Source organism: Symphalangus syndactylus, chromosome 10 (assembly GCF_028878055.3).
Source record: "Symphalangus syndactylus isolate Jambi chromosome 10, NHGRI_mSymSyn1-v2.1_pri, whole genome shotgun sequence".
Classification (NCBI taxonomy): domain Eukaryota; kingdom Metazoa; phylum Chordata; class Mammalia; order Primates; family Hylobatidae; genus Symphalangus; species Symphalangus syndactylus.
In genome coordinates this window covers 132204524-132231393 of record NC_072432.2, presented here as the reverse complement: position 1 = coordinate 132231393, position 26870 = coordinate 132204524, and the positions used below count along the sequence as shown (strand labels likewise).

Below are 26870 nucleotides of genomic sequence, written 5' to 3'. Positions count from 1 at the left end.
TACCATAAAGGCATATGCACACATATGTTTATTGTGGCACTATTCACAATAGTAAAGACTTGGAACCAACCCAAAAGTCCATCAATGCTAGAATGGATAAAGAAAATATGGCATATATACACCATGGAATACTACACGGCCATAAAAAAGGATGAGTTTATGTCCTTTGCAGGGACATGGATGAAGCTGGAAACCATCATTCTAAGCAAACTATCACAAGGACAGAAAACCAAACACCGCATGTTCTCACTCATAGGTCGGAGTTGAACAATGAGAACACATGGACACAGGGCGGGGGACATCACACACCAGGGCCTGTTGGAGGGTGGGGGACTGGGGGAGGGATAGCTTTAGGAGAAATACCTAATGTAAATGACAAGTTGATGGGTGCAGCAAACCAACATGGCACATGTATACCTATATGTAACAAACCTGCACGTTGTGCACATGTACCCTAGAACTTAAAGTGTAATAAAAAAAAGAACTAAAAAAAACACACACAAAAAAAACAAAGGAAACTCCCTATCTCTATGTAGTCATAGTTCTGCTTCTCATTATTTTTCATATAAACTACTTGCAGTAGCTTCCTAATGGTCATTAGGCTATCATAATCATTAAGCAGTTAATTTCTCAAAACGATATACACATGCCCTATCCCTCTCCCAAGCTCTGGTCCCTCAATTTCTCAACACTGCTTATAGTCTTAGTAAGATGTTCAAATGCAATGTGAGCTCTCTAACTTTCCTTCATACTCTTCACGAAGATCTTTGCGTTATCATCCACCATATTCTTTTCTCTTCTGCCTAAAAGAGTAAGTTAACCTTTTCTTTGGGAAAATTATTTAGTATCTTACACACAGTAAACCACTTGTTTACACCTCTTTTTTTTTTTTTTTTTGAGACAGTGTCTCACTCTGTCACCCAGGCTGGCGTGCAGTGGCACCATCTCAGCTCACTGCAACCTCTGCCTCCCAGGTTCAAGTGATTCTCCTGCCTCAGCCTCCCGAGTAGCTGGGATTACAGGCACACGCCATCATGCCTGGCTAATTTTTGTATTTTTTAGTAGAGATGGGGTTTCACCATGTTGGGCAGGCTGGTCTCAAACTCCTGACCTCAGGAGTTTGATCCACCAGCCGCAGCATCCCTAAGTGCTGGGATTACAGATGAGAGCCACCGCGCCCAGCTTGTTTACATCTTTCATCTCTCTTTTCTTCTCCTTAAGAAATTTTCCATCAACCAAAATACTTTGTTTTCTCTTTCTTCAAAAATATTCATGTAAGCCTCTTTTTTCTCTGAGGGATGTTTTTGAAAAAGTCTATAATTGCTACCTCTAGTTTCTCATAATCCACCTCTCTCCAATGCCATGTAGTCTAGTTTTACTAGTTTAGCTGAAGCTGTCCTCTTGAATGCTGCAAATTACTTCCAAGCCAGCCTTTCCCAACTGGGTTTGCATCAGAGAATTAAACCCTATAGAAAATTATTTCAATTATTTAATAATTCCCTGAAGAGTGGCATATAGCTAGGACTATTTTCCATAAACTATTCGCCAGCTCTGCAACACTCTAAGGTCTGTATTAAATCCCTATCCCATATTCCTCATGGTCATCCCACTTCTCTGATAAAAACCTAACTGATATAAACCAGCTACAGATTTACTTATTTTTGTGACATCTGCCCTGATGATATAGGTCCTGCTGGTCCTGCCAACTTAATATCATAAATCAGTCTTCAGGAGATAAGTCCCTGTTTTTTGTCCTAACTCCCATTTACCAAAGAATACTCGAGATATTAAAACCAAAAGTTTAATTAAGTCACAGGAGAGCATCTGTTTACTTAAGACAATTTAAAAAATTAATAACTCCCTGTATTTTTCTCATACTCCATTTTCTATTGCAAGTAAACAGCTTCATAGAAATAAAATAAAATCGAAAACTAAAGAATAAAAATTTACCTTTGTTTAAGGTGCACAGTGTACAGTTTCTCATCTATTGGAATAATATAGGATATTTGTTCCTAGAGAATTCAAAACAACTGAGAGTGAAGATAAATTTAATACAAGAAGCAAAACAACAGTTTTATATCAATTAATCTCTCCAAACAATGCTTAAAACATCTTCATTACATTTCTCAGACTACATGTGATTTAAAATCTGCAACAAAACATCAAAAAATTTAATATTTACTTATTTTATAATGGATTTTTTTTTTTTTTTTATTATACTTTAGGGTTTTAGGGTACATGTGCACAATGTGCAGGTTTGTTACATATGTATCCATGTGCCATGTTGATTTCCTGCACCCATTAATTCGTCATTTAGCATTAGGTGTATCTCCTAATGCTGTCCCTCCCCCCTCCCCCCACCCCACAACAGTCCCCGGAGCGTGATGTTCCCCTTCCTGTGTCCATGAGTTCTCATTGTTCAATTCCCACCTATGAGTGAGAACATGCGGTGTTTGGTTTTTTGTCCTTGCGATAGTTTACTGAGAATGATGTTTTCCAGTTTCATCCATGTCCCTACAAAGGACACGAACTCATCATTTTTTATGGCTGCATAGTATTCCATGGTGTATATGTGCCACATTTTCTTAATCCAGTCTATCGTTGTTGGACATTTGGGTTGGTTCCAACTCTTTGCTATTGTGAATAGTGCCGCAATAAACATACGTGTGCATGTGGATTTTTACTATTTCCACACAAATAAACCCAGTCTAAGGATTTACATAGGGTTAACAATCTACCTGTAACTAACCTGTAACCTCTTATGAATGAATAGGTCACGTGCTACACTAAAATACCTATTTAGGTGGCATCATTGGGATAAGAGGATATTCTACATCAGTGAAGCTTACTCTGTCCATCATAAAAATTATTTAACCATTTTCTTAAAAACCCCCTAAGATGTATTGCCTGTTCCCTATATTTTAAACAGAAGATTATGGAACAAAATTTAACATTGTCTTTGATTTTATCTCTACTATTTTCAAGTTAGAATATGAATGACAATAGGTTGGAATATCTGTAGGTCAGTGAACCTCAGTGATGAGATTTTATACAGCAAAAGGGAACACGTGAAAAGCAAGAGTTAGAGAAACAGAGAAAAAATTAGTTAAAACATGTAGAAATGAAAAGGACACAAATATCAAAACACAGAAAAAGGATAAGCATTCCAGGATCTCCGAAAATAAGAAGCAACCAGGGTACCATACAGATCAAAGAAGAATGAGGCAGGTTGTTTCTAGGTCAGAATGAAACCAGATCGTCAACATTATTGGTGATAACTCAACTTGATATCATGTACCCCACGATACGAGGTCATGAGGAGAGCACCTCATCTCTATGTTAATCTTCCCTAAAATTCACTGAACATGAGAAAATATCAAACAAATCCAAATCGAGGGGTGTTCTACAAAGTACCTGACCTCCCCAGAACTGTCAAGGTCATGAAATTCAAGGAAAGACTGAGAAACAGAGCAAAGGAGCCTGGGACGGGGGCATGCTGGGTAGTATCCTGGATTGGATCCCAGAACAAAATGGACAGTAGAAGACAAACTAGTTGAAATCCAGAAATCCAAATAAAGTAGTTTCCTTACTAGTAATGTATCAATATTAATTTCTTGCATTTAATAAATATAATGTATCCATGTGGCTATATAAGAGCTAACATTACAGGAAACTGAGTGAACAGTATATATAGGAATTCTGTAGTCTTGTAGCAATTTTTCTGTATATCTAAAATTATTCCAAATTTTCAGAAGTTTATTTTTAAAAAAGAAAAACCAGACATAAATCGAGAAAAGAAAAGAAGCATAACAGGCATATGGCAAATATAAGGCAGAAGGACCAAAAAGAAAACCCTAATCCTGAAACAACAGGGCATCCTACTTTTTAAATTTGCATTGGCGACACTAGCTCCTTAGTAAGCCTGATCTGAATGTGATAACTGAACACAGATGCTTGAGCATCTTTATCTTTTTTTTTTTTTTTTTTTTTGCGACGGAGTTTCGCTCTTGTTGCTCAGGCTGGGGTGCAATGGCGCCATCTCAGCTCACTGCAACTTCTGCCTCCCGGGTTCAAGTGATTCTCCTGCCTCAGCCTCCCGAGGAGCTGGGATTACAGGCATGCGCCACCACGCCTGGCTAATCTTCTATTTTTAGAAGAGACAGTGTTCCTCCATGCTGGTCAGGCTGGTCTCAAACTCCCAACCTCAGGTGATCCGCCCACCTCGGCCTCCCAAAGTGCTGGGATTACAGGCTTGAGCCACCACACCAGGCCCCATCTTTATCTTTTTTTAAGGTGGATTTGATGTGCAAGCAGTTCTTGGATGAATATTTTTCTCAAACCCAAAACTTAGTAATTATTATTAGTGTCCCAGATAATACTTCGTTTAGCTGTACTTTCACTACAGGAGTCATCATGAAATACCCTTTATTTGCAGACTATATAGAGAAGTTTAGGTAGATCTTTAAAGAGTGTACAGGAGTTGATTAATGGAGGCCATGAGATAATTTACTAAACAATAATGATAAATTTGTGTTTGCCTCCTCAACAAAGCGGTACCAAAACAGTGAGCACATGTCAAACAGAGAATCTAGGAGAGAAAACTAGAATTCAGCAGCGAAGTGACAGGGAACCTCTGAGGCCTGGAAGGAAAGAGAAGCAAATACGCAGCTGGCCTAGCCAGGATGGGCTGAGAGCCAGGAGGAAGTCCCCATTCCAGGGAAGAAGCAAGCGAGAGATCTTCCACGGTCCAGGGTCCCACCACGAATGCTCTGCAATACAAGCCACAGGAGAGCCCCTGAGCCTTCACAGACCCTGCCTACCTGCACTCCTGGTGACTGAATTGTTTCAGAGTAGGAATTCACAATGAGTCCCACTCACCCTTCGATACCCAAGCAGAGGCAGCACAGCACCATGTTGAAAGCCCAGCCCCAACAGATTACATCCTGCCCTGGGACCCAACAGCCCCATTTCCACAGCTCTGGAGCCCTGCTGACATCCCCCCATGTCCACCCAGAGGGCTGCAGCAGCGCAATGTCAGCTGGAACAAGTGGGGGAGCTGGGTCCCCAGCACTCTAGCCCACACAATGTCCTACACCCCAGAGAAGGGGCGATGTAGCACATTGGGAAGGCTGCCCCCTGGACAAAGGGAGATGAAGCATGCACTCCCCAGAGCCTGAGAGCCACCTGCCTGGGGCTGCCAGCACTGACAGCAACCTCACGCGCTCCTAGCAGCAGGGACACAGCACAATTGCATGGGCCTTCAGTAAGCCTGAGGACTGGCCCTCCCAAACACAGTCCTTGAGCCTGAGGGCAAGCTCAGGCTACCCAACACCACTGGTGCCTACATGCACTATCCGGGGATCTGATATCTGGCCAGCCCCACCTGCTATCAGCACCAGTGCCCATGCATGCCTCCCAGGAGCCTGGAAAATGGCCCGCCTAGTCTGCCACAACCCCGACCAGTGCCCACCCACGTGCACCAGCCAGGAGCCTGGGAACTGGTTGACCCAGCCTACTGCCACCCCTAATGGTGTTCACATGCACCACCAGACAGCCTGAGGACTGGCCCACTACTGCTACTGCCACTGCTGGTGTCACACACTGCCCAGGGCCCAAGGCCCCATCCACCTGACCTGCCACTGCCACCACTGTGGACTGGCTTGCCTGGTTTCCCCATCCCCAGTAAAGCCTCACCACAGTCCCCAGTCACAAACATAGCCTAATCCACTGGGAAACTCACAGACATCACTGATGTTGATTATAGTTGAAGAAATCATATAGATACTACATCTCTGCACATGACAACAATATCTGCTTCTGATGTGAGTCTCAAGAAGCTTCCATCCATGGTGGAAGGAAAAGGGGAGCAGATCATATGGTGAGAGAGGAAGAAAGAGAGATGGAGAGGCACCAGGTCTCAACTAACAGATCAAGAATTCACTAATTACCATGAGGATGGCACCAAGCCATTCATGAGGGACATCATGACCCAAACACCTCCCATGAGGCCCCACCTCCAACACTGGGGTCAAATTTCAACATGAGGTTTGGGAGAACAAACATCCAAACAATAGCATGGTCCGAAAAAAAATATTTGAACAAATAATGGCCAAAACCATTCAAAATTTGAGGGAAAACATTAGTCTACACATCTAAAATTTCAGCCAACCTCAAGTAGAAAAAAATACAAGAAGATATACACCAAGATACATCATATTTAATATGTTGAAAGTCAAACATAAAGAGAAAATCTTGAAAATATCAAGAAAAAACTCATCACGTACAAGGAAGCTGCATTAATACAATCAGTGGCAGATTGTTCGTTTGAAATAATGCAGGCCAGAAGGCAGTGAAGACATAAAAAGTGCTGAAAGAAAAAAAAATCTATCAACTAACAATTTTATATCCAGCAAAATCCGCTTTTAAAATGGTGAAATAAAGTCCTGTCTTACAAGAAATACTGAAGAAATTTATTTAGGCTAATAGGAAATAACACCAGATGGTAACTCAAAAAGCAGAAATGGTAAATGTGTGAGTTAACATGAAAAGACTTTAATAGTTTTTCTAATTTCTCCTTTCAATGTCTTTAAAAGATATAGCATTGTGAAAAAGCAATAATTATGATGATATATAGTTGGGTTTTAAAAATATGGATGTAATAATGTGACAAGAACAGTACAGAGAAGAAAGAATTCCATTATATTGGAGCAAAGTTTCTATATTTTACCAGAAATAAGTATTAATCTAAAGTAAATCATGATAGTTAAGATATATTATAATACCTGGATCACGACAAAGAAAATAAGTAGTAAAAATAGCAAAATATTGAGTATAAATTCAACCATATAAATACCTATATTTGATGCAAATGATCTAGAAATCCAAACCAAAAAACAGAAATAGACTGGTACAATCTATCTATCTCAAAAATAACCTCCAATTGGGCCAGGCGCAGTGGCTCATGCCTGTAATCCCAGCACTTTGGGAGGCCAAGACGGACGGATCACCTGAGGTCGGGAGTTTGAGATCAGCCTGACCAACATGCAGAAACCCTGTCTCTACTAAAAATACAAAATTAGCCAGGCGTGGTGGTACATGCCTGTAATCCCAGCTACTCAGGAGGCTGAGGCAGGAGAATCATTTGAACCCGGGAGATGGAGGTTGAGGTGAGCTGAGATCGCGCCACTACACTCCAGCCTGGGCAACAAGAGCGAAACTCCATCTCAAAAAATAAAAAACAAAAACCCTCCAATTACATGATGTCTACAAGGGAAACATCTTAGATTCAATACACAAATAGGTTGAAAATAAAATAATGGAAATATATATATTGTAAATAGTAACCATAAAAAGAAGTTATACTAATATCAGACAATATAGGCTTAAAGACAAGAAATATTATCAGAAAGAAAGAAGGACGTTTCACAACAGTAAAATCATCACTGCATCCCAAAGACATAAAAATTATAAGTGCACACACATTAAATACCAAGCCTCAAAAATACGTGAAAGAACAACTGACAGAGCTGAAAGAAGAAATAGACAATTCAATAATCATATTTGGAAACTTAAGTACTCCACTCACAATAATGGAGAGAACAACTAGACAAAAAATCAACAAGCACAAAAAAATCTTTGAATGAAACTACTGACAGTCTCATTCTGTCACCCAGACTGGAGTGCTGTGGCACAATCTCAGCTCACTGCAGGCTCTACCTTCTGGACTCAAGTGATACTCCCACCTCAGCCTCCCAGGTAGCTGGGACTATAGGCATGTGCCACCATGGCTGGCTATTTTTTTTTTTTTTTTTTTGTAGCAATGAGATCTCACTATGTTGCCCAGGCTGGTCTCAAACTCCTGGCCTCAAGAGATCCTCCTGGCCAGGCACGGTGGCTCACACCTGTAATCCCAGCACTTTGGGAGGCCGAGGCGGGCGGATCATGAGTTCAGGAGATCAAGACCATCCTGGCTAACACGGTGAAACCCCGTCTCTACTAAAAATACAAAAAATTAGCTGGGTGTGGTGGCGGGCACCTGTAGTCCCAGCTACTCAGGAGGCTGAAGCAGGAGAATGGTGTGAACCTGGGAGGTGGAGCTTGCAGTGAGCCGAGATCACACCACTGAACTCCAGCCTGGGAGACAGCGTGAGACTCCATCTCAAACAAAAAAAAAAAAAAGGAAAGAAAATTACCAAATTTTAACGACAGAAATTAAAGATCTAAATAAATGAAGATATCATACATGTTCATAGATCAGAGCACTCGATATTGTAAAAAGAGCAATTCTCCCAAATTAATCTATATATATTAAATGTAATCTCTATCAAAATCCAAGCAGTCTTTCTTGTAAAAATGGGCATGCAATATGGGAAATGAATTTGGAGGGAACCATAGGGAAGAATGTTATGGATTGAATTGTGCCCCCCACCAAATCCATATGTTGAAAAGCAAACCCCCAGTGTGGAGACAGGACCTTTAAGGAGAGAGAGTTAAACGTGATCATAGAGGTATTTTTAGTCGTTCTAAAAATATATATGGAAATAAAAAGGACTTAGAATAGTCAAAGCAATTTTGGAAAAGATGAATAAAGACTGAAGGATTTACACTACCCAATTCCAAATCTTGCTCTAAAATGCACAGTAATCAAAGCAATGAGATCTTGGTGCAAAGAAAGCCAGCTAGATAAATGGCAAAGACATAAAAGTCTGGAAATAAACCTTTACATTTTTATTTACTTGATCTACAAAGGTATCAAAACAATTCAGTGGGGAAAGTATAGTCTTTTCTACAAATGGTGCTGGGAAAGTTGGATCCACAGGCAAAAAAAACTGAACTTGTATCCTGACCTCACACCATATACAAAAGTTTACTCAAATTGGCTCATAGACTTATGAGCTAGTAGAAAACACAGAAGAAAATCTTTATGAGCTTGAGTTAGGTAAAGACCTTATATTAGTCTACTTAGGCTGCCATAATAAAATACTACAGGCACGGTGACATTAACAACAGAAACTTTAGGACCAGGTGTGGTGGCTCATGCCTGTAATCCCAACACTTTGGGAGGCCAAGGTAGGCAGACTGCTTGAGGTCAGGAGTTCAAGACTAGCCTGGCCAACATGGCAAAACCCCATCTCTACCAAGAAATAGCCAAGCATGATGGCACATGCCTGTAATTCCAGCTACTTGGGAGGCGATGCATGAGAATTGCTTGAACCTGGGAGTCAGAGGTTGCAGTGAGCCAAGATAGCGCCACTGCACTCCAGCCTAGACAACAGATGAAGACTCTGTCTCAAAACAAAAACAAAAACAGAAATGTTATTTTCTCACAGTTCTGGATGTTAGAAGTCCAAGATAAACATGCCAGCAGGTTGGTTTCTGTTGAGGCCTCTCTTTATGGCTTGTAGATAGCTCTTTTCTCACTATGTTCTCACATGGCATTTTGTCTGTGTAGGCATGGAGACAGACAAGGATCTCTCGTATCTCTTCCTCTTCTTATAAGGACACCAGTCCAATCAGATTAAGGTCACGCCTCTATGTTCACATTTAACTCTATCTCCTTAAAGGTCCTATCTCCATACTGGGAGTTTGGTTTTCAACATATGGATTTACAGGGGGACACAATTCAATTCACAACATTCTTCTCTATGGTGCCCCCCAAATTCATTTCCTTCTTGCATGGAAAACCCCAAAGCCTTAACTCATTCTAGCAGCAATTCCAAGTTCAAAATTCCATCTAAATATCACTTAAATCAGGTAAGGTTGAGATTCAAGTTATGATTCATCCTGAGGCAAAATTCCTCTCCAGTTGTGAACCTGTGAAACCAGACAAGTTATGTGCTTCCAAAATACAATAGTAGAACAGGCATAGAATAGCTATTCCCATGCCAACAAGGAGAAACCAGAAAAAAAAGAAAGGGGTGACAATCCCAACAAAGTCCAAAACCTAGCAAGACAAATTCCGTTAGATCTTAAGGTTCAAGAGTACTCTTCTTTGACAGGATGCTCTACCCTGCTGGGCCCACTTGGACAGCAACTCTCCCATGGCCCTAGGGACTGGCCCCATCCCCTCAGCTCTGTAAAGCAGCTCTGCCCCCACAGCTCTGGGTGACAGCCTTGTTCCTGGGGTAATAAACAGTGACATCCTAGACTACTGAAACCAAGGAGGTGGCCCCACTCTCTGAAACCAAAGAGAATGCAGCCTTGCCTCCTGGGCCTGTAGCAGGAGTGGCAGGACTGATGATCTCTGAATTGCTTTCAGGTCATTCCTCTCTTTTTCTTTTTTTATTATACTTTAAGTTCTGGGGTACATGTGCAGAACGTGCAGGTTTGTTACATAGGTATACACGTGCCATGGTGGTTTGCTGCACCCATCAACCCGTCATCTACATTAGGTATTTCTCCTAATGCTCTCCCTCCCCTAGCCCCCCACCCCCCGACCGGCCCCGGTGTGTGATGTTCCCCTCCCTGTGTCCATGTGTTCTCATTGTTCAACTCCTACTTATGAGTGAGAACATGCGGTGTTTGTGAAGAATGATGCATGTTTGAAGCCAGACAACTCTATTGTCCTATCCTGTAGAATCCCAGAAGTTAAACAGCCTTCCTTCATTCTATCCAATTTTCTCTGTTCCCTTTAGTTCCAGCTGGCAGTGTTTCTGCTGATGTAATCCCATCTCTGATCCTGGCTTCAGTTGACATGGCGGATTAAATCATGAGGAATCTTTTTATTTCTGATTGTCCAGCTACACCTTTGGTTCTTTCTAAAACATCATTTCTCATTTTAAAAAATACAAAGTAGGCTTAAAATTTCTCAAATCTTCAAGTTCTTGTTCCTTTTTGCCAAATAATTCCTTCCATTTACCTCTCTTCTCTTGCATTTTGCATTTTCTATAAGCAGTGATGACAAAACAAGCCACATCTTCAGCATTTTTCTTAGAAATCTCCCCAGCTAAATACCCAAAGTTGTCCCCCACAATTTCTACCTTCTACAAAAGACTAGAACACAATTCAGCCAAGTTCTTTGCCACTTTTTAACAAGGATCTCCTTTCCTCCAGTCTCCAATAACATTTCTCATTTCCATCTGTGACCTCACTAGAAACACTTTTTTTTGAGACGGAGTCTCGCTCTGTCACCTAGGCGAAAGTGCAGTGGCCCAATCTCAGCTCACTGCAACCTCTGCCTCCTGGGTTCAAGCAATTCTCCTGCCTCAGCCTCCTGAGTAGCTGGGACTACAGGTGCCTGCCACCACGTCCAGCTAATTATTGTATTTTTTGTAGAGACAGGGTTTCACCATGTTAGCCAGGTTGGTCTTGAACTCCTGACCTTAGGTAATCTGCCCACCTCAGCCTCCCAAAGTGCTGGGATTACAGGTGTGAGCCACTGTGCAGAAACACCTTTAATGTTCATATTTCTACCAGTTCTATTCTGTTCATAATGATATGTATATTCCCTAAGACTATAAAAGCTTTCTCTGTAAGTCTTTTCTTTCTGATCCTTCATTAGAATTACCTTTAGCATCCATATTTCTACCAACAGTCCCTTCAAGGCAATCTAGGCTTCTTCTTAGCATGTACTTCACCAGTCTTCTAGCCAATTCCCTTCACTCAGTTCCACATCCACTTCAACATTTTTAGGTATTTGTTACAGCAGCACCCCACTTCACAATACCAAAATCGGATTACTCTGCTCAGGCTACCCAGACAAAATGCCACAGACAAGGTGGCTTAACCAACAAAAATGTATTTTCTCACAGTTCTGGAGGCTGGAAGTCCAAGATCGAGGTGCCAACAGGGCTGATTTCTGGTGAGGCCTCTCCTCTTGGCTTGCAGACAGCTGCCTTCTTGTTGTATCTTTTCATGACCTTCACTTTGTATGCATGAATCCCTAGTATATTTCCTCTTCTTATAAGTACATCAGTCCTATTAGATTAATTAAAGCCCTACCCTTATGACTTCATATAACCTTAATTACCTCCATAAGGCCCTTGACCTCATGTAACCTTAATTACCTCCATAAGGCCCTATCTCCACATATAGTCACATTAGGGGTTAGGGATTCAACATATGAATTTTGAGGGGCCACAATTCAGTCCATAACAGAGTTTGTAGATACAAAACCAAAAACAAGAACCGTAAAAAGAAAATTTGATAAACTGAATGTCATCAAAATTGAAAATGTTTGTGTTTCAAAAAACACCACTGAGAAAAATGAAAAAGCAAGCCAGAAATTGGGAGAAAATAATTCCAAATAGAGAACTTGTGTCCAGAATATATAATGAATTCATAGAACTCAAAAATAAATAAACAACTAAATTTTAAAATAGGAGAATAATTTGAGTAGACATTCCACAGAAAAGGCATATAAATGGCTATTAGGCTCAAGAAAAATACTCAACATAATTATTCATTAAAGAAATGCAAATTGAAGCCACAATTACATACCACTACACTCCCACTACAATAGCTTTAATCTGAAAGACAGAAAACGTCAAATGTTCACAAGTATGTGAAAAAACTGGAACGTTCAAAAATTGCTGATGTGACATGTAAATTGGTACAGTCACTATGGAAAACAGTGTAGCAGTTTCTAAAAATGTTAAAACAAACTTATCATGTGCCCAGCAATTTCACTCCTAAGAATCTACCCAAGGGAAAATATATGTCCATACATGAATGTTCATAAAAGAATTATTCATAATACTCAATATCAGAAAACAATCCAAAGTCCATCAACTGGAGAATGAGAATGGATAAGCAAACGTGGTATATCCAAATTTAAGAAATAAAAATTAATAACCTGATAAATGCTACAAAATGGATAATCCTAAGTGAAAAAAGTCTAATACAAAAGCTTACATATTGCACGTTGCCATTTATATAAAATGCCCCTAAAGATGCAAATACATAGAGATAGACAACAGATCAGCAGTTGCCAAGGGCTGGAGAAGAACTACAAATGTGCATGAGGGATCTTTTTAGGATTGATAGCAACATTCTACAGCTGGACTGTGGTAATGTTTGCACAATTCTATTTATGTACTGCTGTTAATAATTGTTGAGTTGTACACTTAAAATGGGTGAATTCTGTGGTGTTGTAAGTTGCACCTCAACAAAACTGTTAAAAATAGAATGTTATCAAAAGACTGGTCACTTATAAACAAAGCTTGCTTAATTATATTTCTTTTTTTAAAATCTCCTAAGACACCTAGCATATAGGTATGCACATGGCAAGTCTAGAGAAATAGTTGCTAAATAAATCAATGAACGAAATTAAGTATTTTCCTTTCTAATAAAAATAGTAGAATGAAATGTTTCTTCTTGTCTGAGAATTGCTAGGTGTAGGGGTGGAGATTGAGAAACAGGCTTCAGTTAAAAGAAATTGTCTTAGACATTTTGGAGAAAATTATTCTCTTTGTGCTGATGTCCTAGATATCACGCAGATAAAACACTTAATTCTACATTCTCTTCTATATGTAAACTTTTAAAAATAATTTACCACAAGAAAATGACAAACATTAAAAAAATACAGAACATTCTAATTCACCTATTTGCTTTTACCATCAAAGCTTTTAATTCCTATCAGTAGAAATACGAGAGACATTATATTCATATTAAAATGGGCTTGACATATTTCATAGCTATATAATAAAAATAAGAAATTTCATATAAACATTTAGATTGTGAAAAACTCTCTCTTACGTATTCTATTTCTGAACTGTCACTTGTATTTGTTTGTATTTTCTCTGGAATTACGATTTGTAGAAGTGAATTTTGAAAACCTGAAGAGATAAAAAAAAAAAAAAGTTAGTAACCTTGCCTTAAATTTGACTAAATATCTGTTCAGTTTCTTTCATAAAATTTACTTGTGCAGGTATGGGTGGCTCATCACTGTGTACTTCTATAAAAAGCTTGAAAACACTTAATTTGAAAAACAGACAAGATACTTATGAAAGAACAAAAAAGGAGAAGGGAAGAGGTATGCAGCTCGCACAAAATGTGTGGTTCCTGAAGAAAATAGAAAATATACACCAAAAAAAATCAAAGACATACTTCAAAAAATTTTTCCTGAAATAAAAGATTCAAAACAATAGACTAGAAAGTATACTGTATTTCAGGAATAACTGATCATTACTTTAAACTAAAACATATTCTACTGAAATTGTTGGGTTTCCAAGATAAAGAATGCCTTGACAATATGATAGAAAGAAAAAAAAAAGAAAATCATGTTATGTATAAAGGGAGATAAGCAGGCTGGCTTGAGAATTTTTACCACAGTATTTAATGTTAAAAGACTAAAGAACAATGTCTAAAAAAGAACTTTAAGAAAAGACAGTGAAGACCCTGTAAATGTATACCCAGCAAGAAGGCCATTAAATATAAAGGCAGAAGATAGATATTTACAGGCAAAACTCAAAAAAAAAAAAAGTTCACATGTATCTACCACAAAAGTCAGAGACATTTCTCCCAATAAAAATATCAGCAGAGTTGTGGCAAAATGCCTAACAGTGAGAAAAAAAAAAAAATCTTAAATATAGACTAAAGGCTAAAACAACTGTGGGAATCACAGTTATATAACAGATGCAAATGTTAAAAGCTCTGGTTACATAAACATAATATATACAACTTTAGGAACTGTAGCAGAAGAAGAGGAAGATCATATAAGCATACTGATTTCCTTAAATCTGCTTAACAGGGCTGGGCACGGTGGCTCACGCCTGTAATCCCAGCACTTTGGGAGGCCGAGGCAGGTGGATCACGAGGTCAGGAGTTCCAGATCAGCCTGGCCAACATGGTGAAACCCCGTCTCTACTGAAAATACAAAAATTGGCCAGGCATGGTGGCATGTGCCTGTAGTCCCAGCTACTCCGGAGGCTGAGGCAGGAGAGTTGCTTGAACCTGGGAGGTGGAGGTTTCGGTGAGCCAAGATCACGCCACTGCACTCCAGCCTGGGCGCCAAAGTGATACTCCGTCTCAAAAAAAAAAAAAAGCAAAGAAAAAAGAAAAAAAAAATCTGCTTAACAGTGTGATCCAAAAAATGTGACTTAAACCTAAAAACAAGCAGTATAAGTAGAAACTGTTCAATGACATAAAGGTACCAAAAAATTAAGATTAAAAGTAACCATAGTCAGCCAGACAAGGTGGCTCGCGCCTGTAATTCCAGCACTTAAGGAGGCCAAGGCAGCCAGATCATCTGATGTCAAGAGTTCAGTTTGGCCAACATGGTGAAACCCCCTCTCTACTAAAAATACAAAAATTAGCAGGGCGTGGTCACACATGCTTGTAATCCCAGCTACTCGGAAGGCTGAGGCAGGAGAATCGCTTGAAACCAGGAGGCAGAGATTATAGTGAGCCAAGATCTGCACTCCAGCCTGGGCAACAGAGAAAGACTCGGTCTCAAAAAAAAAGTAACCATGATTATTAAATGCCACAACTAACATCATACTGAATGGGGAAAAGTTGAAAGCCTTTTCACTAAGAACTGGAACAAAACAAGGATGCCCACTCTCAACACTCCCATTCAACACAGCACTAGAAGTCCTAGCCAGAGCAATCAGGCAAGAGAAAGAAATAAAAGGCATCCAAATAGGAAGAGAGGAAGTCAAACTCTCTCTCTTCACAGACGATATGATTCTATAACTAGAAAACCCTATAGTTTCTGCCCAAAGGCTCCTAGATCTGATAAGCAACTCCAGTAAAGTTTCAGAATACAAAATCAATGTACAAAAATCACTAGCATTTCTATACACCAGCAACAGCCAAGCCGAGAGCCAAATTAAGAACAGGATTCCATCCAAAATAGCCACAAAAAGAACAAAATACCTAGGAATACAGCTAACCATGGAGGTGAAAGATCTCTACAAGGAGAACTACAAAACACTGCTCAAAGAAATCAGAGATGACACAAATGAAAAAACATTCCATACTCATGGATAGGAAGAATCAACATTGTTAAAAGGCCCATACTGCTCAAAGCAATTTACAGATTCAGTGCTATGTCTATCAAACCACCAAAGTCAGTTTTTCACAGAATTAGAAAAAACTATTCTAAAATTCATATGGAACCATAAAAGAGCCCAAAGAGCCAAAGCAATCCTAAGCACAAAGAAGAAAGCAAGAGGCCTCACACTACCTGTCTTCAAACTATACTACAAGGCTACAGCAACCAAAACAGCATGGTACTGGTACAAAAACAAACGCATAGACCAATGGAACAGGTTAGAAAACTCAGAAATAAAGCCACACACCTGTAACCATCTGATCTTTGACAGTCAACAATAACAAGCAATGGAGAAAGGACTCTCTATCCAATAAATGGTGCCGGGATAACTGGCTACTCATATGCAGAAGACTGAAACTGAACCTTTTGCCATATTCAATAATCAATGCAAGATGGATTAAAGACCTAAATGTAAAACTTAAAACTATAAATACCTTAGAAGAAAACCCAGGACATGCCATTCTAGACATCTTTGCCTTGGCAAAGGTTTCATGATGAAGACTCCAAAAGCAATTGCAACAAAAACAAAAATTGAGAAGTGGGACTTCATTAAACTAAAGAGCTTCTGCACAGCAAAAGAAATTACCAACCAAGTAAACAGGCAACCTGCAGAATGCAGAAAATATCAACAAACTGTGCCAACAAAGGTCTAATGTCTGGACTCTATAAGGAGCTTAAACAATTCAACAAGCAAAAAAACAACCCCATTAAAAAATGGGCCAATGACATGAACAGACACTTCTCAAAATAAAACATACATGTGGCGTATGAAAAACTTACTATTAGAAAAATGAAAGTCAAAACAACAGTGACATATCATCTCACACCAATCAGAGTGACTTATTAAAAAGTCAAAAATAATAGGTGTTGGCAAGGTTGCAGAGGAAAGAGAATGCTTATACACTGCTGGTGAGAATGTAAGTTAGTTCAACCACTGTGGAAAGCAGTGTGATTTCTCAAGGAACCTAAAACAGAACTCCCATTTGACCCAGCAGTCCCATTACTGAGTATATACCCAAGGGAATATAAATCGTTCTACCATAAAGACACAAGCACACGTATATTCATTGCAGCACTTTTCACAATAGCAAAGACATGGAATCAACCTAGATATCCATCAGTGGTGGACTGGATAAAGAAAATGTTGTGTATATACACCATGCAATACTACACAGCCATAAAAAAATGAAATCACGTCCTTTGCAGCCACATGGTTGCAGCTGGAGGCTACTATCCTAAACAAATTGATGCAGGAACAGAAAACCAAATACCACATATTCTCACTTATGAGCGGAGGCTAAACATTGAGTACACATGGATGCAAAGAGGGGCACAATAGAACCAGAACTTACTTGAAGGTGGAGGATGGGAGGAGGGAGAGCACTGAAAAACTACTTCTCAGATACTATGCTCACTACCTGGGTAATGAAATCATTTGTACATAGAATCCCAGTGACACGCAATTCACCCATGCAACAAACCTGCACATGTACCTCCAAACCTAAAATTAAAGTTGGAAGAAAATATAAAACTCATGAAAAAAATTTTTAAACATGATTCCTTGCTTTGACTGGGAACCAGGGAATTCTGAAGTGGCAGACAATGGATGGTAACAGTTGACTCTCAGAGACAGGTGAGCACAATTACCAGAAGAAGCCACAAGGACAGAGTGAAAAACAAAATCTTTCACCTACAGAGATCCTTGGTAGTATCTAACTGATCACAGAGTCCCTAAGAATGAACTAGATGAGCAGTCTAGTCAAGAAAATTCTAGCTTGTGGTGCGCAGAAACTGATGCAATCACCACGAGGACTCACAGCCTCTTCCCTGGTTCCTACACCTGACCCAGTTCAGAGGCTTGGAGCCTTTTCATTAAGGATTGAGAGAGTCCTCTTTAGGAAGGACCTTGCCATGCAACCACAGGAATGTGCTGCGAATCTTCCCCTGCAGACTCCTCCATAGTGTCCTGTGTCCTTTTACCATGATGACTATGCCCAGGGGAGGGGAAATAGCCAGACTTTCAGGGAGTATTATTTACTGACTCTGAACTGACACTAATCCTGAGGACTCAAAATACCAGCATGGTCCATTGATCAGAATAGGGACTTATATAGATCAAGGGATAAATTGTGACCTGGATCCATCAATGGTGAACGAAATTATAGTTTTTCTGAAATGAACTAGCTCGTTAAAATTAAAGTCTCATTAGTTAGTTCATGTGAAATTATAGTTGATTAGTGAAAAAAATATAGATTCCAATGTGTTGATTTGTTGAAACAAGGGACTCTGACCATTTTGATTTCCGATTAGAACATCATGCTGGTCAAGTTGCATGATGTGAAAGATATCATGCTAATATATTTCATGAGCAAGAAGTAGCAAGTGCCCTAGATGTTTCAGTAAGATACATGCATGCCAGAATGTGGTAGAAGAACCTATGGAGGTTTAAGGGATAGTTATAGCCCAAAGTTTCTTGGGGTCCAGTGGTTGCAGCATGCTGAGATATCCTGTACAAAGTGAGATGTTAGTGGCTACACCTTGCATAGCCCACCACAAAAAAAAGAGTCACAACGAGTGGCAGGCCTTTTTGAGTTTTTGAATTCAGAGATAACACATACTGTTTTGGGGTGTGAGAGCCTGAATCATTCATCGGGTGACTGGTAAAACTGTCAAAACTGACTTGGACCCAGCACAAGAGAAGACTCTGCAGCAAGTTCAAGATATAGATGGCACTGCCCTGCTTCAGTGTTATGACACAGGACACCCTGCAGTACCCACTATACTGACACTCATAATGTTACTCGTGTGGCTGCAGTCATCTGGCAGCTCGCCTAGGCCTGGAGAGACTAAGACGACCCCATTCATGTCTTTTGACTGAACGGCCTAGGTTGAGTCATCTCCATTTCACACATCCTTTTATCGTCCTAGTCTAGGATTCTTCGTGTAGCAGTCAAGACAGTGCTTCAAGATAGCAGAGGGGAAGCTGCAAGTCCTCTTGAGGCATAGACTTGGAAGTCTCACAACTCATTTCTACCACATTCAAATGGCCAGAGCAAGTAATTAAGCCAACCAGATTCAGAGAATGAAGAAATACATTCTACCTCTCAATGGGAGGAATGACGAAGAAATGTTGCAAAACGGAAGCACACACAGGGATGGAGGAAGTGTTAAGGCCATCGCCATCTTTGCAAACAATCAATTCAAAACACGTGATATGGCTTTCTACTGTTACTAGTCTGTGCATTTCATCGTTAATTATTGGTGACCACATCTCTATAAATAGTCCCATAGCTAAACTCTCTTTATTTAAACCCTTTCAGTGTATCCTCAGTCTCATGACAGGTCTCTAACTGAGACCTACCTGTGTACTTTGGGGGCGAGGGGGCGGTGATAGTTTAACGTCTACTAAATGTGGCATTTCAAATGAATGGGGGAATGATGTAGTATCAGTATTCATTATCCATTTGGAAAAATACAAATATCGTTTCCTATCTAGCACCACAATGTGGATTACAAGACTTCATGTACAAAGTTACAAAACTATTAGAAAGACTGAAAGGCTAAATTTTCTAAAGTTGTAAAATAACTTTAAGAAAGTATGGGAACCTATTTGTTTTAATCATTGTACCAAGGGAAGCCTTAATACGGAAAATAAAATGCAGAAGCCATAAGAAAGTGTTGATAAACTTAGTACAAAAATCAGGATATCACAAATAAAAAGATAAATAACACATTGAAGAAAACTTGTGCAAGATATAGAAAAAATAAAATTATTAATATCCAAAATATATAAAAATAGATGACATATATAAATTTATACAATATGCTTTCATCATTTATAATTTACTTCAAAAGGACCACATATGTCTATATTTACACATATTTATCTCTAAGTGTCTAGAGAAAAGTCCAGAAGAGTACCATCAAAGAAAACATAGTCGTTTTCTTTAAAAGTATAGTAAAACTGACAATCAGGAAAGATGGTAACATACAGGGTAGCTTCTTTTACTTCATTTTGAATGTAATCACATATTACTAAATAAAAATTATTAACAAGTTTATAATTATTTTTAAAGTTCCAGGATTTGGATCCAGAAATCTATATGTTTAGAAATATCCAGAGATTATTCTGATGCAAAGCCAAATTTGGCCTCAACTATCCCACCTTAGGAAAAGACTGATACATAAATGCGTATGTCACTTCAAAAATCTAGCAGGTATCATAGTTTTTACATTAAATTTAGGCAAAGCCTCAGAATCATTTTCAACAAAACATTGTAAGTAGTCACTGCCACTCCATCGGATGTCAGCTTTTCCCAACTTGTTCTTTTTTTTTTCCTTTTTGAGACAGAGTCTTGCTCTGTCACCCAGGCTGGAGTGCAGAGGCACGATATTGGCTCACTGCAACCTCCGCCTCCCAGGTTCAAGCAATTCTCCTGCCTCAGCTGGGATTACAAGCATGTGCCACCACGACCAGCTAATTTTTGTATTTTTTTAGTAGTGATGGGGTTTCACCATGGCCAGGCTGGTCCTGAACTCCTGTCCTCAAGTGATCCACCCGCCCTGGCCTCCCAAAGTGCTGGGATTACAAGCGTAAGCCACCATTCCCAGCCTCTTCCCAATTTGTTCTATGTCAAGGCAATCCCAATCAAAATTCCAGCAAGCTATTTTGTGGATATCAACCAACATATACTACTGTTTACATGAGGAGGTAAAAGACCCAGAATAGCCAACTCATTATTGGGGGATAACAAAGTCCAGAAGAGGAAGTGGACATACCTATACCATTGGGCCTAACAATTTCCTTTGTAAGTACATATCCAAGAGAAATGAAAACATATGTCCACACAAAAACTGGTACATGAAGGTTCCTAGCAGCATTATTCCTAACAGCCAAAAGTTGGAAACAACCAAATGTCCATCAACTGATGAATTGGTAAACAAACAGGTGAATATATACAATGAAATATTATTCAGTCACAAAAAGGAATGAAGTTCTAATGCATTCCACAACAGAGATGAACCTTGAAAACATTATGCAAGTGAAATAAGCCAGACAAAAAAGGTCGTATTTTGTATGATTCCATTTATATGAAATATCCAGAATAGGTAAATCCAAAGGGACAGTGGCTGCCAGATAAATCCAAAGCAGATCAGTGGCTGCCAGAGGCTGGAAGGAGGAGGACATGAGGAGTGACTGCTTAATGTGAAAATGCCATCCCCAAATTGCTGAGCAAGATCCCTCAGCTGACGGGACCAACAGCAGTTTGGAGCTGGCATTTTCATTTGAAAGTTTAAAGTCTCTCTTCTGAGTTATAATAAAAAAGACAGCCAGGATTTCTTGCACTTGTAGTTATGCATATAATTTATAATATGACAGCATTAATAACAGAAGTTCTCATTCATTGCTGGGGGGAATACAAATGGTACAGCCACTTTGGAAGACAGCTTGGCAGTTTCTTTAAAAACTAAATATACTCTTATCATATGATCCGGCAATAGCATTTCTTGGTATTTACCCAAATGAGTTGAAAACTTATGTCCACACAAAAACCTGCACATAGATGTTTATAGCAGCTTTATTCATAACTGCCAAAGCTTAGAAGCAACCAAGATGTCATTTGGTAGGTAAATGGATAAATAAACTGTGGTAGATCCAGACAATTGAATATTATTCAGCACTAAAAATAAATAAGCAGCCGGGTGCAGTGGCTCATGCCTGTAATCCTAGCACTTTGGGAGGCCAAGGTGGGTGGATCACTTGAAGTCAGGAGTTCGAAACCAGCCTGGTCAACATAGTGAAACCCCATCTCTACTAAAAATACAAAAAAATTAGCTGTGCATGGTGGCAGGCACCTGTAATCCCAGATATTTGGGAGGCTGAGGCAGGAAAATTGCTTGAACCCGGGAGGTGGAGGTTGCAGTGAACCAAGATCCTGCCACTGCACTCCAGCCTGGGCAACAGAGTAAGACACCATCTCAAAAAAACAATTAAATAAGTAAATAAGCTATCAAGCCATGAAAAGGCATGGGAGAACCTTAAATGCATATTATTAAGTAAAAAAAAAGTCCATCCAAAATGGCTACATATGATTTCAAATACGTGACATTCTGGAAAAGGCAAAACTATGAAGACTAAGGAGATGATTTGTTGCCAGGGGCAGTGGGGAGGGAGGGATAAATAAGCAGAACACACGGGATTTGTAGGGCAGTGAAACTGTTCTGTATAATACTACAATGGTGGATGCATGTCATTGTACATTCGTCAAAACCATAGAATGGGCAACGTGGAGAATGAACCCTAATGCAAACTGTGGACTCTGGATGACAACGATGTGTCAGTGTAGGCTCAATTGTAACAAATGGATCCCATGGTGCCAGATGTTGATAGTGGGAGAAGTTGTGCATATTTGGGAACAGAGGCTATATGGGAACTCTTTCAGCTCAATTTTGCTGTGAACCTAAACCTGCTCTAAAAAATAAAGTTTATTAATATTTTTTACTTATTTTATTTTTTGAAACGGAGTTTTGCTCTTGTCACCCAGGCTGGAGTGCGATGGTGCCATCTCAGCTCACTGCAACTCCTGCCTCGTGGGTTCAACCGATTCTCCTGCCTCAGCCTCCCAAGTAGCTGGGATTACAGGCACGCACCACCACGCTCAGCTAATTTTTTTGTATTTTAGTAGTGATGGGGTTTCACCATGTTGGCCAGGCTGATCTCGAACTCCTGACCTCACTCAGGTGATCCACCTGCCTCAGCCTCCCAAAGTGCTGGGATTACAGGCGTGAGCACTGCGCCTGGCCATTACTTTTATTTTTAATGAATGAAATACACATTCTTACATTTCTATTTTAATTTCTAATATGTTAAACATTGATATAAATCCACATAAACAAAAGCTCTTTGAGAATCTCAGTAATTGTTCATGTATAAGGGAGTTCTGAACCCAAAAACTTTGACAACCACTGCATTAAAATTTTGTACGTGTTATGAACTAAATGTATCCCACAAAATTCTATGTTGAATCCCTAACCCCCAATATGACAGTATTTGGTTATGGCTTTTGGGAGGTAATCAGGGTTTTAGGCATAGAGTGGGACCCTCATGATGAGATTCATGCCCTTATGAGACATCAGAGAATTTGCTCCTCCTGTCTTTCCCTGTACACAAAGAAAAGGTCCTGTGAGTACGCAGGGAGAAGGTAGCTGTTTACAAGCCAGGAAGAGAACACTCACCCCAATCTAACCAGGCTGACACCCTGGCCTTGACCACACCTCTGCTATGCTGCAGAGGTAATTATGGCAGGATAGGAAGAAGAGTAGGAAGAGTTCTCAAAAATTTACAGTATCACCAGGGAGGCTTACATGCAAGTAAAATGTTTGGATATGCCCTTATTTTCCTTCTCTTATTACATACTATTCTGAATCTTGTCAGCCAGAGTCAGTACATAGCATGTCTTACTTCCTCCCTCTCCACAGTGGTCCATTTGCATTGTTTGGAGGTAACCACAGTTTATTTAGCAGTTCTCTTATTAATGAACTTTTACAGTTTTTCAATCATTTTGCTGTTAAGTACTATGTTAGTCAGCTCCCACTGCCATAACAAAATAGTGTAGACTGCATGGCTTAAACAACAGAAATTTATTTTCCTCATAGTTCTGGAGAACTATGAGCTGGAGTCTCCCTCTGTTGCCCACTGTTGCCCACTGCACTCCAGCCTGGGCGACAGAAGGGACTCGGTCACACACAAAAATAATTTTTTTAATTTTTAAAAAAAGACAGGATCTCTGTCACCCAGGCTGGAGTCCAGTGGGGGCGATCTTGGCTCACTGCAGCCTCCACCTCCTGGATTCACGTGGTCCTCCTCCCTCAGCCTCCCGGGTAGCTGAGACCACAAGTGCACACCACCAACTCGGAACATTTTTTAAAATTTTTTTGTAGAGATGGGGTCTTGCTGTGTTGCCCAGGCTGGTCTCCAACTCCGAGGTCAAACAATCAGCTCACCTCAGCCTCCCAAAGCCCTGGGATTACAGGCGTGAACCCCGGTGCTGGGCCCTGAGTCGCTTCTCCATCCGGACGGGGCGCCTAATCCCCTGGAAAAGGCCCCGTTACCAGGCTGACAGGACCAAAGGGACCCAGGCAGGGAGGGCCCCGGGCTTTGCAGGGAGTCGGGCCGCAGTGTGAAGAGCGCCCGGACTAGCGTCAGGGTATGGCTGGCTCACCGGGTCTTGACGCCAGGAGGCCGCAGAGCTCGGCCAGCAGCAACCAGAGGCGGAACATGGTGCGGCTTCGGGGCTGCCAGCGGGAAGCCGTTGGGACGCCGGGAGTTGCTGGGGATGCGGGGACGCGCGGACGCCGGGGGCCGCTCCTCGCGCGTTCATGGGACAGCGTTCTCCGGAGGCTCGGGGGCCCGGGGTGCTCTCGGTGTTTAGCGTCCGGAACACGAAGGGCCCGCAGCGTGAGCCCCGCGGATAAAACATCCAGCTCCCTTCCCGGCGCACCACAGCCGCGTGGTTGCTGGAGCCACTGACCACCCAGCGCCCTCTGTCGAGATCGCGGTCGTAGTCCTCCACTAACTTTTCGCTTTGCGTTGATGGACCTTAAGAGCTGACACACTTATTCACAGTCAGCGTGTGCTCTCCTGCACCAGACACTTCCCAGTTGCTTTTCTGTGTTTTTGAGACGGGGGTGCTCACTATTCTGCCCAGGCTGGTCTCGAACTCCTGGGTTCAAGCGATCCTCCCTCCTCAACTTCCTGAGTATCTGGGATTACAGGCATCCGTCACCGTTCGGGGCTTCCTAGGTCCTTTCAAAAGCGAATGTGTAATACTTTCTGAATTAAAATCTATATACACACCCAAATATTTGCCAAATCTGTTTCTAATATTTTTTCAAAACTATTTAGCCAGATGTGTGAATATTCCAAAGGGAAGAGTGAGCCGCTTTTCAGTATGAAACGCCAGCTCTTCATATTTTTGAAGAGCACCAGCTGCGTTTTTTCCCCACTGATGCTGCCCAAATGGACTTCATAACCAGGCTTTTTCCTCCAATCTGGTTCTCCACAGACCATTGGCTAAAACTCATGTGATGTCATTCTATTGTTCAGAAACTTCTCAGTGCAATAAATACTCATTTCATGTAGTGAAAGAGATAGAGAAGATTCTTGCCCACAATTACAGTACTTACATTCCAGTAGAAAATTCTAGCCTCAGCATAGTAATTTTTCTGAACTCAGACCAGAACCTGCCACTTAATTTCTCCTATCCCCAGTGCTTTAGCAGCTCTGACTTTGGGTCTTTCCTAAACACTGTTTTATTTCCTGGAACTGCAATGCCTCCTCCTTCCCAGCCTCACACCAGGTCTCCATCTGTATGCATTAGCTTTTCATTCTTTTCAAAGAATGGATTAATTTCTCATACTACATAATAGGCCAACACATAAACTAAAAGGCCTCATGGGAACAGAGAAAAATCTCATTTGGGGAACTAACACATTTAAAGTGAAGATGTGATTTTTATGGATGCGTGCAATTTCAACAGGGCAATCTACACCTGAAATTAATAGCATGAACAAAAACAAGGCAACAGGCCAGGTGAGGTGGCTCACGCCTGTAATCCCAGCACTTAGGGAGGCCAAGGTGGTTGGATCACCAGAGGTCAGGAGTTGGAAACCAGCCTGGTCAACATGGTGAAACTCCGTCTCTACTAAAAAACACAAATATTAGCCGGGCATGGTGGTGGGCGCCTGTAATCCCAGCACTTGGGGAGGCTGAGGAAGGAGAATCGCTTGAGCCCAGGAAGTGGAGGTTGCAGTGAGCCGAGATCGTGCCATTGCACTCCAGCCTGGGTGACAAGAGCAAAACTCCATCTGGGGCGGGTGGGGCGGGGAACAAGTCAACAAAAAAATACACTGAGCTTGTATCTCAATAGGAACAGCCAATGCTAAGCTAACATTGTTTTTAGGCAGCTGCTGAGCCACAGCTAGTTTCACCTTCCTTTTAACAAACAGAAGACCAATTACAGTAAATGCTTCAACTCATCAATTAGTGGTAAGTATTCTGAATGAATTTCTGGTTCTTATATTATTTTGTTCTTTCTTACTCCTCAACCTTTCCGGTTTGTATCTTTAATAGGGTTGATTTTGTATTATTCTTGTGTGTATGGCTCTCTTCATAACAGAGGATGCACTTCTGAAAGTCAGGAAACATATCCTATCCAGAACTTAGATATCACAGTACCTAATACAGTGCCTGAAAAATGGTAGGTTTTAGTAAACATTTATGAAATTTAATAAAATCTGATTTAGGTTTAGAAAACCCAAATTGTGCTTAACTCTATGGTTACAGACACAGGAGAAAGGGAGAATGCAATACTCTGAACAAGGTCAGTTTGACATACAGAGTCAAACAGAGATGTCAAACTTGCATATAATTTATCCTTATTTATTCTTTTTGAAGATAGAAAGGATGTCCTTTAATATTTTCAAATTTTGAAGTGGCATCCATGACCAAGAAAGTAAAAAACATAAAGTATATTAAAAAATATATAAAAGAAGTTCAGATCCAATAGTCTTTTTAAAAACTTTCTTAACTAGTCAAATATCCAAAGAACTATTTAATTCCAAGTGTTAAGTTACATAGTTAATACATTACCAACTGTAAAATTTCAGTGATATGCATTACAATTGCAAAAATTGAGGCTACATGAGTGAACAGCACAAACGTTTGAGTCTTATATGAATTCATTTAGAGATTTAAAATGAAAAAATTGGACCTTCATTTGAGATTGCTCACAATTTTTAATATGTATACTTGATTGTTAAAATAACATGCTGTCTTCAGAAAACTGAAATTTTTGCCTTCTTCAAAACTAATCTG

General features: G+C 40.3%; 1 protein-coding gene across 4 annotated transcripts in view; it reads right to left on the bottom strand.

Moving 5' to 3' along the window:
* ADAM32 (ADAM metallopeptidase domain 32) overlaps window positions 1-24493 on the bottom strand; it is a 175835-nt gene extending 151342 nt beyond the window's left edge. For 2 of the 4 annotated variants that reach the window (XM_055296031.2, XM_055296032.2), the window contains exons 1-2: window positions 24217-24493; window positions 1951-2012 (exon numbers count right to left, since the gene is read on the bottom strand). In XM_055296031.2, the coding sequence (XP_055152006.2) occupies window positions 1951-2012; window positions 24217-24474 (320 nt within the window). In that variant the 5' untranslated portion in view covers window positions 24475-24493. Of the gene's footprint in view, window positions 1-1950; window positions 2013-13695; window positions 13776-24216 lie in introns of all 4 variants that reach the window. The other 2 variants (XM_063610967.1, XR_008660572.2) reach the window with 2 other exon arrangements.
* Window positions 24494-26870: the final 2377 nt, after the last annotated feature.